The sequence below is a fragment of the Neophocaena asiaeorientalis genome, unplaced genomic scaffold (genome assembly GCF_003031525.2).
Source record: "Neophocaena asiaeorientalis asiaeorientalis breed wild unplaced genomic scaffold, Neophocaena_asiaeorientalis_V1.1 scaffold912, whole genome shotgun sequence".
Taxonomy (NCBI): domain Eukaryota; kingdom Metazoa; phylum Chordata; class Mammalia; order Artiodactyla; family Phocoenidae; genus Neophocaena; species Neophocaena asiaeorientalis.
The window spans coordinates 1-15,825 of NW_020175052.1; the positions used below are offsets into that span (position 1 = coordinate 1).

Genomic DNA, 15,825 nt, shown 5'->3' on the forward strand with positions numbered 1-15,825 from the left:
GGCAGGCGGATTCTTTACCACTGCACCACCAGGGAAGCCCCTTCCCTCCACTTTTGAAGCCAACCCAATTACTGTCATGGTGATTTTGAAGAAAGAATGGTCTCAAAGCTTATATGTAAGATTTAAAAACCAATCTGCTAGTAGAAAATGTAGTATATAAACTTACATTCAATGACCTATTCTTTGTTTAAAGATCTGATTATCAGAAATAGATGAACAGGAGGTGAAAGTGTGGATATGGGTAACATGGTCTTTGGAGTCAGACCTGGCTAACAATTCCTCCATAAAGTAACTATATGACCTGAATCCGAGTTGTGTGTGTGTCTGTAAAATGGAGGTACCTCCTTCCTCAGAGTAGTTATTAAGGATTTTACAAGATGACATGTGTGTGTGTATATGTGTGTATATATACATCCACAAAGTAGGTACTCAGTAGTTAGTAAAGGAGAATATGGGTATTAAACCAGAGTCCTACGACAGACACCAAGTGATTCTCTAGGGTTTTGAGCCAAACAGACCTAAATTAGAATGCGATCTCTGCCACTGCCATGTATGGTCTTACTGTGGTTCCAAGTAAAAAGGGTTACTACATCTCTTCTCCTACTCCAAGGCTATATAACAGCCTGAGTAGCGAACCTGAGCCAGTTTAAGCCAGTCACAAACAGGGCACATACTTGACTTCATATACATCTACTTAGTATATGCAAAGAGATTTGTGGTCAAGTGGACCTGGAATCTGGTCACTATCTAGCCATGTTATTTGGGGAAAATTACATAATCTCTTTTTGGCTTCTCATCCTTCAAATGACTTTTGCCAAAGTCAGCATATTTCAAAGACTAAGTAGCAAAACTTTATTTTTGTTAAAGGCTGATTTTTCTTAGGTATTTGCAATGAAAACAGCTGCAGGTCTCAAGGGTACAGTTCCACATTTCCATAATGGAAAGAAATAGATTAAAACTATTTTAAAACCTTTCATAACAGATACTTAATGCTTTTATGGTAGAGAAAAGATACCAAAATATAATATTCCCAAAAGCACAACTCTGTAAAAGCTAGTTTTATTCTTATAGGACTCAAAACTTTAATGGCATTCCCATAATACAGTCAGAAAGTAGAACAAGCCCTCAAGAAAAAAGCAGAAATGCCAAGATCTTCTCCAACCACAATTATTTTTAATCTGTGAAACAATTTCCTTACAAATTAAGTAGTTTTTAGAGTAGTGACATTTATTATTGATGTGGTCTGTTTAATATGACTGTAGTCAGAACAGAAGTCGGGTCCGTTGTTCTTCCAGAAATTGAAAAATGTATCATCATTAAGATAAGGAAGAGAAAGATTTGGATCCATCTTTTTGGGACATGTAAGGTGAGAGTGAAGTCTCACAGTTGCAGAATTTGTGGATATTGCTGGAGGAATTGGAGATGCTCTCTAGTAAGCGGGTAATCCCTCTTCCCCGAACACTGCTGTTTTGGCCAGATGTTTTCACCCCAGATGGGGAGTCACCTAGGATATTAAAAATACAAGAAAAGAAATACAGCAGTTTTATAGTCTTAGAGATCCCTCAATTGACTCATCCTACTGCAGGCCTTTTCACTAAGCCATGATTAAATGGATCGTCAATAGGGGAGATAGTTCTTAGAGTAAAGGCAAAAAGGCTTAACAAGAATATTCTTTTTAAGTCCTGGAAACCTTAATTGAAGTTCTTCAGGGACCATTTGAAATTTCATGTCACTAGCTCTTTTAAACTTTACCATTTCCCCAAAAGACGCCCTCATATCAAAACTATAAAACTACAGCTGCTACAAAAGTAACAGGTTTTATTTTAAAGGCCCTGAACAAAATTCTGAATAAATTAAATTTTATCAAAGTGATACAAAAATCTACAAATTAAGTGCTTATGCCAAGTAAAACTCCCAATTCAACAAGATTCTTATACCCTAAAGCCAACTTAGATCATCTGTTTTCAGGATCATAAAAAGACCCTAAACTCTTTGAGGTGCCTTCTTATTAAATATAAGATGCTTACCAGTGGGTGTGTTTGATCTCTGTTCCTGATTAGAAGAGCTGAAATGAGAGAATCCTGGACTCTGAACCCTTAGCTTCTATAAGTAACAACAACAACAAAAAAAACCAGGGGAAAACATGTTTATTATCGGATCATCTACTTCAAATTACTCTTTAAATACAAACTAACACCCACTTTTCCAATGTCTGATCAACTTTTGAAGAGTACTGCTGTGAAGGGGAGCAGAGGGCAATCTTTGAGGGGGAAATTACAGGGTCAAAAAAGGGTGTTTTTTTTTTAATATGAGATTATAGCAGGTTTCCTGATAAGAATGACTCAGAACAGAGAGAAACCCTGATGAAATTATTAGAGCCATGTCCTTAGGTAGGTAAGAGAATGAGAATAGAGAAATAAAAGGATTGGTCTTATATGGAAACACAGACAATTCATGCATTAGAGTATATGGTAGATGCAATGGTAGGAATATGGAAAACCTCGATTGCTTCTATTTTCTCAGAGAAGGAGGGGATACGAGCATCAGCTAGAACAAGGATGAAGGAAGAGGTGATGGAAGTTTGAAGTGAGAGAAGATGAGAAATAACTGTCTAGGAGAGTGGGAGATTAATCAAACTAGAGAAATGGACAACTGCCAGGCAAGGTTAAGGGCTCACTTGAGGTTGGTGGTGATGAATATTTAATAACACCAGTCAGTATGATAGTTTCTTTTCAGCCTTGGTTAGCTTCAAATATATAACAGAGTAGGTGAAGAGTTGATTTAATGAGGGTTAGTGTTTGTCAACCAACTATGATGAAGGATGAAGGGCCAGTGGAGTTCATAGTGCAAGTGAGTGAAAATAATGGAGCAAGGAATCTAAGCTGGCAAGGAAGGAGGTGAAGGGCAAGGTGGGGAGAGGAGACACAAGGCTGAAGCACCTGTCTATGTGTGAATGGTACCCCTGGAGTTGTGCCATGCAGTGACCCTGCAAAGGAGGGCAGAACAGTGGAGGCATACAATGAATTGAAGGTCCCAGGAGAGATCAAAGAACTGTTGGCACTGATGTACCAGAGAAAGACAGTGGTAGTCAGAGAGTAGGATGCTTGAAATTGAGATTATGGGGAGATGCCATTGGGGCCTAGAATATGATCACGGGAGTGGATACTTGATGTATGGCAGGGGACAGGATCACTGGAGAAGGGCAAATCAAGGAACTGAAATGTCAGGCAGCTGGAAGGATCATCTATAGGGAAACTGAAATCAAGAATTCTGCCAGGAATATTGTTTGATCTCCTGGCTCAGTGTTGCTCTAAGAATGAGGATGACCAACTCAGGGGCCTATTGAGTCCAAGAAGGGGTTATCAGGTACTACAGCCTGAATGGCATGTGATTCAAAGCCTAGGGATTTTAGGGAGAAGGCAGAAAGAAGTCTAGAGGCCATAAAGTTAAACAAGGACAACTACTTCAAATCTAAGCCTGTGATAAATGAGAGAGAAAAAAAAAGTGTCGCTAACAAGGAAGCAGTATCTTTCGAGGACAGCCAAGTTTTAGTTACAAGCAAGGAGGAAAACAGACCTTCCCAAGAGGAGGTTGAAGACATGAGATTTTGCTGATAACTGAGATTGAGAAGACCCACAAAGTTTTTCAGGAGTTGGGGAAGGATTAGAAACAGAATCAGCCTAACAAGATGAGTGTGGCAGATGAGCAAGGATCTAGGTATCCTGAGCTTCCACTAGTGACTGATGTGAACAATGAAAAGAGGGGTAATGAGACACAATCTGGTAGTCTCAACACAGATGGTGATGATGGGGCTAAGGCAGTGTTTCTCATCCTGGGTACTACTGACATTTTAGGCTAAATAATACTTTGCTCAGGAGGCTGTCCGTACATAGTCAGGTGTTTAGCAGACTTACTGGTATCTAACTACCCGCTGTATGCCAGTAGCACCCCCTCCCCAGCTGTGACAACCAAAAATGTATCCAAGTGTTGCCAAATGTCCCCTGAAGGACACGAAATAGGTCCTAGTGGAGAAACACTGGGTTAAGGGTTGCCAGTAGACAGGAGAGAGAAGAGTCTTGCCCAGAGATTATATGGAGAGCTCTTTTTTATTTTTAAAATTATCATGGAGTAAGACAGACTTCTTTGGTGTGTACAAGAGATTCGTGAAACCACCATTGCAATCAGGATACAGAACCATTCTATCACCTCAAAAATTTCCTATCCCTTTACAGTCATACCCCCTGGGAACCACTGATACGTTCTTCATCATTATCATTTGTATTTAACAATGTCATATAAACGGAATCATACATTACATAACCTTTTGAGACTGCTGCTTTTGCTAAGCGTAAGTAATGCCTTTGAGATTGATCCTAATAGTTGTTTTATCAATAGTTCATTCCATTTTGGGGTTCCCTTTTCACTATTTTATTAACTATTTAAAAATAGAACATAGTAGATAATAAATGTTACTAAGTCAGAGGTCTTAGTACTTTCATATACTGCTGCATTTAATCCTACAACGACTACTAGCCCTTATTATTATTCTTGTTCTACAGATACGGAATCAGCACAGAAAGTTCAAATAACTTGCAGAGAGTCACACAGCCTAGGTGTAGCAGAGCCTGAAGTGAAATTTAGGAATTCTAACTTGAAAGAGCCCATACTCTTAATTGCTATGCTCTTGGTAGTGTAGAGAGGCCTACTAGTAAGTAAATACCAAGGAGGGAAGAGGGGTGGTAGGGAAATTAGATAGCCTCTAATCAAATCCTGAAGTAGATATTTAAAATATCTACTTCAAAAATGTGTGTCACATAATTTTTGGAATAATTGTTTGGATGTGTTTTGTATAAACACTAATGCTAATTTTAATTTTCTTTGTTAAGTACAGTAGGAGAATATACAAGGAAGAAAAAGGATTTTTTGTAAGATCCAACTGGATTAAAAACTGACATTCCATGAAGGATCAAAAAAAATTTTCAACAGAAGAGAGAAGCAAACAAAGGCCTGATCTTGAGAGACTAGCAGCCCCGAAAAGTGAGCTCCTTACCTGGTAACGCCCTGCATCCAATACAACCATTTTGGGTGTCACACTATTGCTGGCCTCATAATCTTGAAGTGGTACATGAGCCTCTGTGAGCTGGATTCCAAAGAGAGTGGCCAGAGAATTACTGATGCAGTATCTTTAAAAAGGAATTTAAAATGTTTATTATCAGAATCTTATCTAATTCATTCTAAAAGCATTCACATTTAAAAAATTTCTGACAAAGCATGTGAGATATTGTTGTAAATTGGGAAAAAAGAAATTTAGAGATTTGGAGAAGAAATGGGAATAGGTAGCAGTACATATCATAAAACTGGTCATTACTGGTAAGCAATACTTTGATTACCAAATAAAATTTCAGATCCATTATAAGTGAATGGGAATGAGGGGGAAGAGCACCAGAATTCTCAAATATTTAAGGCAGGGAGAGGCAACAACAGCAACAGGGCAAAAACTTAGAAACACTTATTCATCCTCAGATCAACTATCATCAGCTGTGTAAAGGGATTACCAGAGCTTCCACAGAACTGAGGCTGCAGGTACTTTCCCTACAAAATGAGAAAAGGGTCTATATGTTTTCAACACCTTCACAAGGAAGTGCTGTTCTTAATGACAGTAGGGAACTTCACTTTCCTACAGGAATCCTAGAAGAAAAAAATTTCAATAGGTGCTTCTGAAGGCTCAAATTGCTCAGGTGGTAACCACCAGACAAGTAGTGACATGGGCAGAAGAATACAAGTAACATAACTAAAAAAACCTTTGTTTTAAAAGACAGTTGTGGAAATAGAGGTAAACAGTGATGCACCCTGAATGCCAAAGCAACAACAAGCAAAGTTGCAAAGAATTCAGTGCAGAATAGAGCATTAGGAAGAAACTCCTTTCTCCAACTTACGCAATTTTCTTGCAAACAGCTAAAGCACAGAGGACAATATCATTTTCTTCATGCCACTTGCACCTGTACAGAAAAAAAAAAGACTTTAATATCCTCATCTAACTGAAGCAGCACTGCTTATGGGTTTTTATGTGCCAGATTTCTACCTTAGTGTCAGTTTCTTAAATGATTTCAACTATTACTCAAAGATTAAGGTCTCTAATTTAACACATAAAAAGTAGACTTTTTTAAAAACAAGTTTTTAATGTTACCTCCTCTGATGCAAATTCACGACGCATTACAAACATGCAGCTATAACAGATTTTACCTTGAAAATCTATATATGTATTTATATATATATAGAAAATCTATATATAGAGTGTAGTTAACATATACTCATTAAACACACATTTACTGAGGACATACTACTTACCAGGCATTGTCCTAGGCACGAGAGATACAGTACAGAATGAAACACACTCTTATGCACACAAAACTTACTTTTTAATGGGGAAGTCAGATCAAAAGATATGTAGGTATAATAACATAGTAAGTTAGATGAGTTCTAAGAAGGAGAAAAACAAGAAAAAGACATGAAATGCAAGAGAAGGGTGACATTTTAGATAAGGTAGGCAGGAAAGGTGTCACTGAGGAGTGGATGTTGGAGTGAAGACATCAAGAGGGGATGTTGGAGAGGAAATGACCAACAACATACTTTCATGACGAGAGCCACTATAAGCCTGTATATCTTTCCCCTGAGTGCATAAGTTATTCGAGACTCAACAGTACTACCTGTATAATAGAAACCTTCTCTGAACTTAGCAAAAATCTTCACTTAGAAATTATAAACACACTAAACAATAAGTGTAAAAAGTCCATTATCTGCACTTGTTATTTAACTGAATGGAAGGCTATCTAAAAATAAGATTAAGAATTCCCCACTGCTTTTACAAAAAGTGATTCAATAAATGATTCATAAAACTAACTCTAAAATGAAGGCTTAAGTTAAAACTAAATCTAAATCAAGGCACCAGTCCCTCCCACTGGGAGGCCTGCACAAGCCTCTTAGACCAGCCTCACCCACCAGGGGGCAGGCACTAGAAGCAAGAGGAACTACAATCCTACAGCCTGTGGGACTACAAACACAGAAAGTTACACAAAATGAGACGGCAAAGAAATATGTTCCAGAGGAAGGAACAAGATAAAACCCCAGAACAACAACTAAGTGAAGTGGAAATAGGCAGTCTACCTGAAAAAGAATTCAGAATAATGATAGTAAAGACAGTCCAAGATCTCAGAAAAAAAATGGAGGCACAGACCAAGAAGATACAAGAAATGTTTTAACAAAGAGCTAGAAGATAAACAGAGCTGAACAATAACTGAAATGAAAAACACACTAGATGAAATAAATAGCAGAATAAATGAAGTAGAATGGATAAGTGAGCAGGAAGACAGAATGGTGGAAATCACTGCTGTGGAACAGGATAAAGAATAAAAAGAAATGAGGACAGTTTAAGAGACCTCTGGGACAACATTAAATGCACCAACTTTTACATTATAGGAGTCCAGAATGAGAACAAATTTGAAGAGATAATAATTGAAAACTTCCCTAACATGGGAAAGGAAACAGTCACCTAGTCCAGGAAGTGCAGAGAGTCCCAGGCAGGATAAACCCAAGGAGGAGCATGCTGAGACACACAGTAATAGAACTGACAAAAATTAAAGACAAAAAGATTAAAAGAAACAAGGAGACAAAAAAACAAACAACCCAATCAAAAAATGGGCAGAAGACCTAAAGAGACATTTCTCCAAAGAAGAAATACAGATGGCCAGTAGGTACATGAAAAGATGCTCAACACTGCAAATCAAAGAAATGCAAATAAAAACTACAATGAGGTACCACCTCATGCCACTCAGAATGGCCACCATTAAAATGTCTACAAACAGTTAAATGCTGGAGATGGTGTGGAGAAAAGGGAACCTTCCTACAGTTGGTGGTAATGTAAGTTGGTGTAGCCACGGTGGAAAACAGTATAGGATGTTCCTCACAAAACTAAAAATAGAATTACCATATGATCCAGCAATCTGACTCCTGGGCATATATCCAGACAAAATTACAATTTAAAAAGATACATGTACCCCTACGTTAATAGCAGCACTATTCACAACAGCCAAGACATGGAAACAACCTAAACGTCCATCAACAGATGAATGGATAAAGAAGATATGGTACATAAATACAATGGAATACTACTCAGCTATAAAAAAGAACGAAATAATGTCATTTGCAGCAACATGGATGGACCTAGAGGTTATCACACTAAGTGAAGTAAGTCAGAAAGATAAAGACAAATACTATATGATACTATATGATATCCCTTATAGGTAGAATCTAAAATATGACACAAATGAACCTATCTATGAAACAGAACAAACATCAGGGACATAGAGAATAGACTGGTGGTTGCCAAGGGAGAGGAGGGTTGGAGAAGGTAGGAGTGGGAGTTTGGGATTAGCAAATGCAAACTGGTGTATACACAGAATGGATAAACAACAAGGTCCTACTGGATAGCACAGGGAACTATATTCAACATCCTGTGATAAACCATAATGGAAAAGAATGCGAAAAAGAAGGTGTGTGTGTGTGTGTGTGTGTGTGTGTGTGTGTGTGTGTGTGTGTGTGTAGCTCAGTCACTGCTGCACAGCAGTAATTGACACAACATTGTTATTCAACTGTACTTCAATGAAAAATAAATTACAATGCTTAAAAAAAAAGAGCAACAAGGGCAAGGCAACAAATAACATACAAGAGAATCCCCATAAGGTTATCAACTGATTTTTCAGCAGAACTCTGCAGGTCAGAAGGGAGTGGCACGATATATTTAAAGTGTTGAAAGGGAAAAGCCTGCAACCAAGAATACTCTACCCAGCAAGGCTCTCATTCAGATTTGATGGCAAAATCAAAAGCTTTACAGATAAGCAAAATCTAATAAGAGAATTCAGCACTACCAAACTAGCTTTACAAATAAATGCTGAAGGAACTTCTCTAGGCAGAAAAGAAAAGACCACAACTGGAAACAAGAAAAGTACAAATGGGAAAGCTCACCAGTAAAGGTAAACAAACATACAGTAAAGATAGGAAATCATTCACACACAAATATGATATCAAAACCAGCAACTGGGAGAAGAGTACAAATGTAGGATATTGAAAATGCATTTGAAATAAGGGACGAGCAACTTAAAACAACTGTGCATATATATACATACTGCTATTTCAAAACCTCACAGTAACCACAAACCAAAAGTCTACAATAGATATACACACAAAAAAGAAAAAGGAATCCAAACATAACACTAAAGATAGTCATCAAATCACAAGAGAACAAAAAGAGGAAGGGAAGAGAAAAGACCTACAAACACAAATCGAAAACAACTAACAAAATGGCAACAAAAACATATCAGTTATTACGTTAAATATAAATGGATTAAATGCTCCAACCAAAAGACAGACTGGATGAATGGATATAAAAACAAGACCTATATATATGCTGTCTACAAGAGACCCACTTCAGATCTAGGGACACATACAGACTGAAAGTGAGAGGATGGGAAAAGGTATCCCATGCAAATGGAAATCAAAAGAAATCTGGAGTAGCAATACTCATATCAGACAAAATAGACTTTAAAGACTGTTACAACAGACAAAGGAGGACACTACATGATGATCAAAGGATCAATCCAAGAAGAGAATTTAACAACTGTAAAAATATACATAGCCAACATAGGAGAACCTTGATGTAGCAGCCATAAAAGATGAAATTGACAGTAACACAATTAACAGTGGGGGATTTTAACACCTCACTTACATCAATGGACGGATCATCCAGACAGAAAAATCAATAACAAAAGACAGGCCTTAAATGTCACATTAGGCCAAATGAATTTAACTGATATTTATAGAGCATTCCATCCAAAAGCAGCAGAACACATTCTTCTCAAGTGCACATGGAACATTCTCCAGGACAGATCACATGCTGGGCCACAAAGCAAGCTTGGGTAAAGTTAAGAAAACTGAAATCAATTAAGCATCTTTTCTGACCACAACACTAGGAGATTAGAAATCAACTATAAGAAAAAAACCTGTAAAACAACAAAAACACACAGAGGCTAAACAACATGCTACTGAACAACCCATGGATCACTGAAGAAATCAAAGAGAAAATCAAAAAATACCTACAAATGAAAACAAAAACAGGATGATCAAAAATCTATGGGACACCGCAAAAGCAGTTCTAAGAGGGAAGTTTATAGCAATACAATCTTACCTCACGAAACAAGAGAAATCTCAAACAACCTTAACTTACACCTAAAGCAACTAGAGAAAGAAGCACAAACAAAAGCCAAAGTTAGTAGAAGGAAAGAAATCATAAAGATCAGAGCAGAAATAAATGAAATAGAGACCCCCCCAAAAAAAACCCAGAAAAGATCAATGAAACTAAAAGTTGGTTCTTTGAAAAGATAAACAGAATTGATAAGTCTTTAGCTAGACTCAAAAAGAAAAAAAGGGAGAGGGCTCAAATCAATAAAATTAGAAATGAAAAAGGAAAAGTTATGGTGGACACCACAGAAATACAAAGGATCATAAGAGACTACTACAAGCAACAGTATGCCAATAAAATGGACAACTGAGAAGAAATGGACAAATTCTTAAGCAAGATATAACCTTCCAAGACTAAGTAGAATAGAAAATACAAACAGACCAATCACAAGCACTGAAATTGAAACTGTGATTTAAAAACTGCCAACAAACAAAAGTCCAGGACCAGATGGCTTCACAGGTGAATTCTATCTAACATTTAGAGAAGAGTTAACACCTATCCTTCTGAAACTGTTCCAAAAAATGGCAGAGTAAGGAACACTCCTAAACTCATTCTATGAGGCCACCATCACCCTTATACCAAAACCAGACAAAGATACCACAAGAAAAAAATTACAGGCCAATATCATTGATGAACATAGATGCAAAAATCCTCAACAAAATACTAGCAAACTGAATCCAACAATACATTAAAGGGATCATACACCATGATCAAGTGGGGTTTATCTCAGGGGCACAAAGATTCTTCAATATCCACAAATCAGTAAGTGTGATACACCACATTAACAAACTGAAGAAAAAACATGATTATCTCAGTAGATGCAGAAAAAGCTTTTGACAAAATTCAACACCCATTTATGATAAAAACTTTCTAGAAAGTGGGCATAGAGGGAACATACCTCAACATAATAAAGGCCATATATGACAAACTCACAGCTAACATCATTCTCAATGGTGACAAACTGAAAGCATTCCCTCTAAGATCAGGAACAGGACAAGGCTGTCCACTGTCTCCACTTTTATTCAACATAGATTTGGAAGTCCTAACCACAGCAGAGAAGAAATAAAAGGAATCCAAAAATGGATTAATTATAAAATTAATACACAGAAATCTGTTGCACTTCTATATACAAACAATGAAAAATCAGAAAGAGAAATTAAGGAAACAATCCCATTTTCCATCACATCAAAAAAGAATAAAATATCTAGGAATAAATCTACCTAAGGAGGCAAAAGACCTGTACTCTGAAAACTGTAAGACACTGATGAAAGAAATCAAAGATGACATGAACAGATGGAAAGATATACCATGTTCTTGGATTGGAAGAATCAATATTGTCAAAATGACTACACTACCCAAGGTAGTCTACAGATTCAATGCAATCCCTATCAAATTACTAATGGCAGATCTAGAACAAAAGATTTAAAATTTGTACAGAAACACAAAAGACCCTGAATAGCCAAAGTAATCTTGAGAAATGAAACGGAGCTGGAGGAATCAGGCTCTCTGACCTCAGACTATACTACAAAGCTACAGTCAACAAAACACTGCTGGCAAAAAGACAGACTTATAGATCAATGGAACAGGATAGAAAGCTCAGAAATAAACCCACACACCTATGATCTATTAACCTACGACAAAGAAAGCAAGAACATATAATGGAGAAAAGACAGTCTCTTCAATAAGTGGTGCTGGTAAAACTGGACAACTACATGTAAAGGAATGAAATTAGAACATTCTCTAACACCATACACAAAAATAAACTCAAAATAGATTAAAGACCTCAACGTAAGACTATATACTATAAAAGTCTTAAGAGGAAAACATAGGCAGAACACTCTTTGACATAAGTTGCAGCAATATTTTTTTGGATCCATCTCCTTGAGTAATGAAAATAGAAACAAAATAAACAAATGGGACCTAGTTAAACTTAAAAGGTTTTGCACAGCAAAGGAAACCATAAACAAAACAAAAAGACAACCCACAGCATGGGAGAAAATATTTGAAAATGAAGTGATCAACAAGGGATTAATCTCCAAAATATACAAACAGCTCATGCAGCTCTGTCAAAAAAGCAAACAACCCAATCAAAAAATGGACAGAAGATCTAAAGAGACATTTCTCTAAAGAAGACATATAGATGGCCAAAAAGCACATGAAAAGATGCTCAACACCACTAATTATTAGAGAAATGCAAGTCAAAACTATGAGGCATCACCTCACCCTGGTCAGAATGGCCATCATCAGAAAGTTTACAAACAAATGCTGGAGAGGGTGTGGAGAAAAGGGAACCCTCCTACACTGTTGGTGGGAATGTAAATTGGTACAACCACTATGGAGAAGAATATGGAGGTTCCTTAAAAAACTAAAATTAGAGCTCTCATATGATCCAGCAATACCACTCCTGGGCATATATCCAGAGAAAACCATATTTTGAAAAGATACATGCACCCCAATGTTCACTGCAGCACTATTTCCAATACCCAAGACATGGAAGCCATCTAAATGTCCACTGACAGAGGAATGGATAAAGAGGATGTGATACATATACAGAATGGAATATTAGCCATAAAGAATCAATGCCATTTGCAGCCACATGGATGGACCTAGAGATTATCATACTAAGTAAATAAGCCCAGCAGAAAGACAAAAATCATATGATATTGCTTATATGTGGAATCTAAAAAAATTGATACAAATGAACTTATTTACAAAACAGAAACAGACTCACAGACTTAGAAAACAAACTTATGGTTACCAAAGGGCAGAGGTGGCAGGGGGGATAAATTAGGAGGCTGGGATCAACATATATACACTACTACATGTAAAATATATAATCAATGAGGACATACTGTATAACACAAGGAACTCTATTCAGTACTCTGTAATAACCTATATGAGAAACAGAATCTGAAAAAGAATAGAGGCTTCTGGGAAGACGGCAGAAGAGTAAGACACGGAGACCACCTTCCTCCCCACAGATACACCAGAAATACATCTACACGTGGAACAACTACAGAACACCTACTGAACACTGGCAGAAGACGTCAGCCCTCCCAAAAGGCAAGAAACCCCCCACGTACCTGGATAGGGCAAAAGAAAAAAGAATAAACATAGACAAAAGGATAGGGACGGGACCTGCACCAGTGGGAGGGAGCTGTGAAGGAGGAAAGGCTTCCACAGACTAGGAAGCCCCTTTGCGGGTGGAGACTGCGGGTGGAGACTGCAGGTGGCGGAGGCGGGAGCTTCGGAGCCGTGGAGGAGAGCACAGCCACAGGGGTGCGGAGAGCAAAGCAGAAAGATTCCCGCACAGAGGATCAGGGCCGACCAGCACTCACCAGCCCAAGAGGCTTGTCTGCTCACCAGCCGGGGCGGGCGGGGCCTGCAGTTGAGGCTCCGGCTTCGGTCGGAGCACCGGGAGAGTTGGCGGCGTGAACACAGCCTGCAGGGGGTTAGTGCGCCATGGCTAGCCGGAAGGGAGTCCGGGGAAAAGTCTGGACCTGCCGAAGAGTCAAGAGACTTCTTCCCTCTTTGTTTCCTGGTGCGTGAGGAGAGGGGATTAAGAGCGCTGCTTAAAGGAGCTCCAGAGATGGGCGCGAGCCGCGGCTAAAAGCACGGACCCCAGAGACGGGCACGAGACGCTAAGGCTGCTGCTGCCGCCACCAAGAAGCCTGTGTGCGAGCACAGGTCACTATCCACACCCCCTTCCGGGGAACCTGTGCAGCCCGCCACTGCCAGGGTCCCGGGATCCAGGGACAACTCCCCCAGGAGAACACATGGCACACCTCAGGCTAGTGCAACGTCACGCTGGCCTCTACCACCCCAGGCTTGCCCCGCACTGCGTGCCCCTCCCTCCCCCCGGCCTGAGTGAGCCAAAGCACCCGAATCAGCGGCTCCTTTAACCCCGTACTGTCTGAGCGAAAATCCGGCGACCTACATGCAGAGGCAGGGCCAAATCCAAAGCTGAACCCCTGGGAGCTGTGAGAACAAAGAAAAGAAAGGGAAATCTCTCCCAGCAGCCTCAGAAGCAGCAGATTAAAGCTCCACAATCAACTTGATGTACCCTGCATCTGCGGAATACCTGAATAGACAACGAATCATCCCAAATTGTGGAGCCGTGTGGATGAAAGGCTCTTGGTGCTGCAGCCAGGAGTCAGTGCTGTGCCTCTGAGGTGGGAGAGCCAACTTCAGGACACTGGTCCACAAGAGACCTCCCAGCACCACATAATATCAAATGGTGAAAATCTCCCAGAGATCCCCATCTCAATGCTAAGACCCAGCTTCACTCAATGACCAGCAAGCTACAGTGCTGGACATGCTATGCTAAACAACTAGGAAGACAGGAACACAACCCCACCCATTAGCAGAAAGGCTGCCTAAAATCATAAGTGCACAGACACCCCAAAACACACCACCAGACATGGACCTGCCCACCAGAAAGACAAGATCCAGCCTCATCCACCAGAACACAGGCACTAGTCCCCTCCCCCAGGAAGCCTACACAGCCCACTGAACCAACCTTAGCCACTGGGGACAGACACCAAAAACGACAGGAACTACGAACCTGCAGCCTGCACAAAGTAGAACCCAAACACAGTAAGATAAGCAAAATGAGAAGACAGAAAAACACACAGCAGATGAAGGGGTAAGATAAAAACCCAACAAACCTAATGAAGAAGAAATAGGCAGTCTACCTGAAAAAGAATTCAGAATGATAATAAACATGATCCAAAATCTTGGAAATAGGATAGACAAAATGCAAGAAACATTTAACAAGGACCTAGAAGAACTAAGGACAAAACAAACAACGATGAACAATGCAATAAATGAAATTAAAAATACCCTAGATGGGATCAATAGCAGAATAACTGAGGCACAAAAACAGATAAGTGACCTGGAAGATAAAATAGTGGAAATAACTACTGCAGAGCAGAATAAAGAAAAAAGAATGAAAAGAATTGAGGATAGTCTCAGAGACCTCTGGGACAACATTAAACGCACCAATATTCGAATTATAGGGGTTCCAGAAGAAGAAGAGAAAAAGAAAGGGACTGAGAAAATATTTGAAGAGATTATAGTTGAAAACTTCCCTAATATGGGAAAGGAAATAGTTAATCAAGCCCAGGAAGCACAGAGAGTCCCATACAGGATAAATCCAAGGAGAAATATGCCAAGACACATACTAATCAAACTGTCAAAAGTTAAATACACAGAAATCATATTAAAAGCAGCAAAAGAAAAACAACAAACAACACACAAGGGAATCCCCATAAGGTCAACAGCTGATCTTTCAGCAGAAACTCTGCAAGCCAGAAGGGACTGGCAGGACATATTTAAAGTGACGAAGGAGAAAAACCTGCAACCAAGATTACTCTACCCAGCAAGTATCTCATTCAGATTTGATGGAGAAATTAAAACCTTTACAGACAAGCAAAAGCTGAGAGAGTTCAGCACCACCAAACCAGCTTTACAACAAATGCTAAAGGAACTTCTCTAGGCAAGAAACACAAGAGAAGGAAACGACCTATAGT

The 15,825-nt window shown here is 39.1% G+C and overlaps 1 protein-coding gene across 5 annotated transcripts in view; it reads right to left on the bottom strand.

Annotated features, from left to right (window-relative positions):
- Nucleotides 1–1,062: 1,062 nt before the first annotated feature.
- The window catches only part of MAEL (maelstrom spermatogenic transposon silencer), a 109,680-nt gene continuing 94,917 nt past the window's right edge, over nucleotides 1,063–15,825 (bottom strand). For 3 of the 5 annotated variants that reach the window (XM_024763650.1, XM_024763653.1, XM_024763652.1), the window contains 4 exons: nucleotides 5,937–5,999; nucleotides 5,051–5,183; nucleotides 2,028–2,103; nucleotides 1,063–1,504 (listed from right to left, as the gene is read on the bottom strand). In XM_024763650.1, coding sequence (XP_024619418.1) covers nucleotides 1,317–1,504; nucleotides 2,028–2,103; nucleotides 5,051–5,183; nucleotides 5,937–5,999 — 460 coding nt within the window. In that variant the 3' untranslated portion in view covers nucleotides 1,063–1,316. The remainder of the gene's footprint in view (nucleotides 1,505–2,027; nucleotides 2,104–5,050; nucleotides 5,184–5,936; nucleotides 6,000–15,825) is intronic. The other 2 variants (XM_024763651.1, XM_024763654.1) reach the window with 2 other exon arrangements.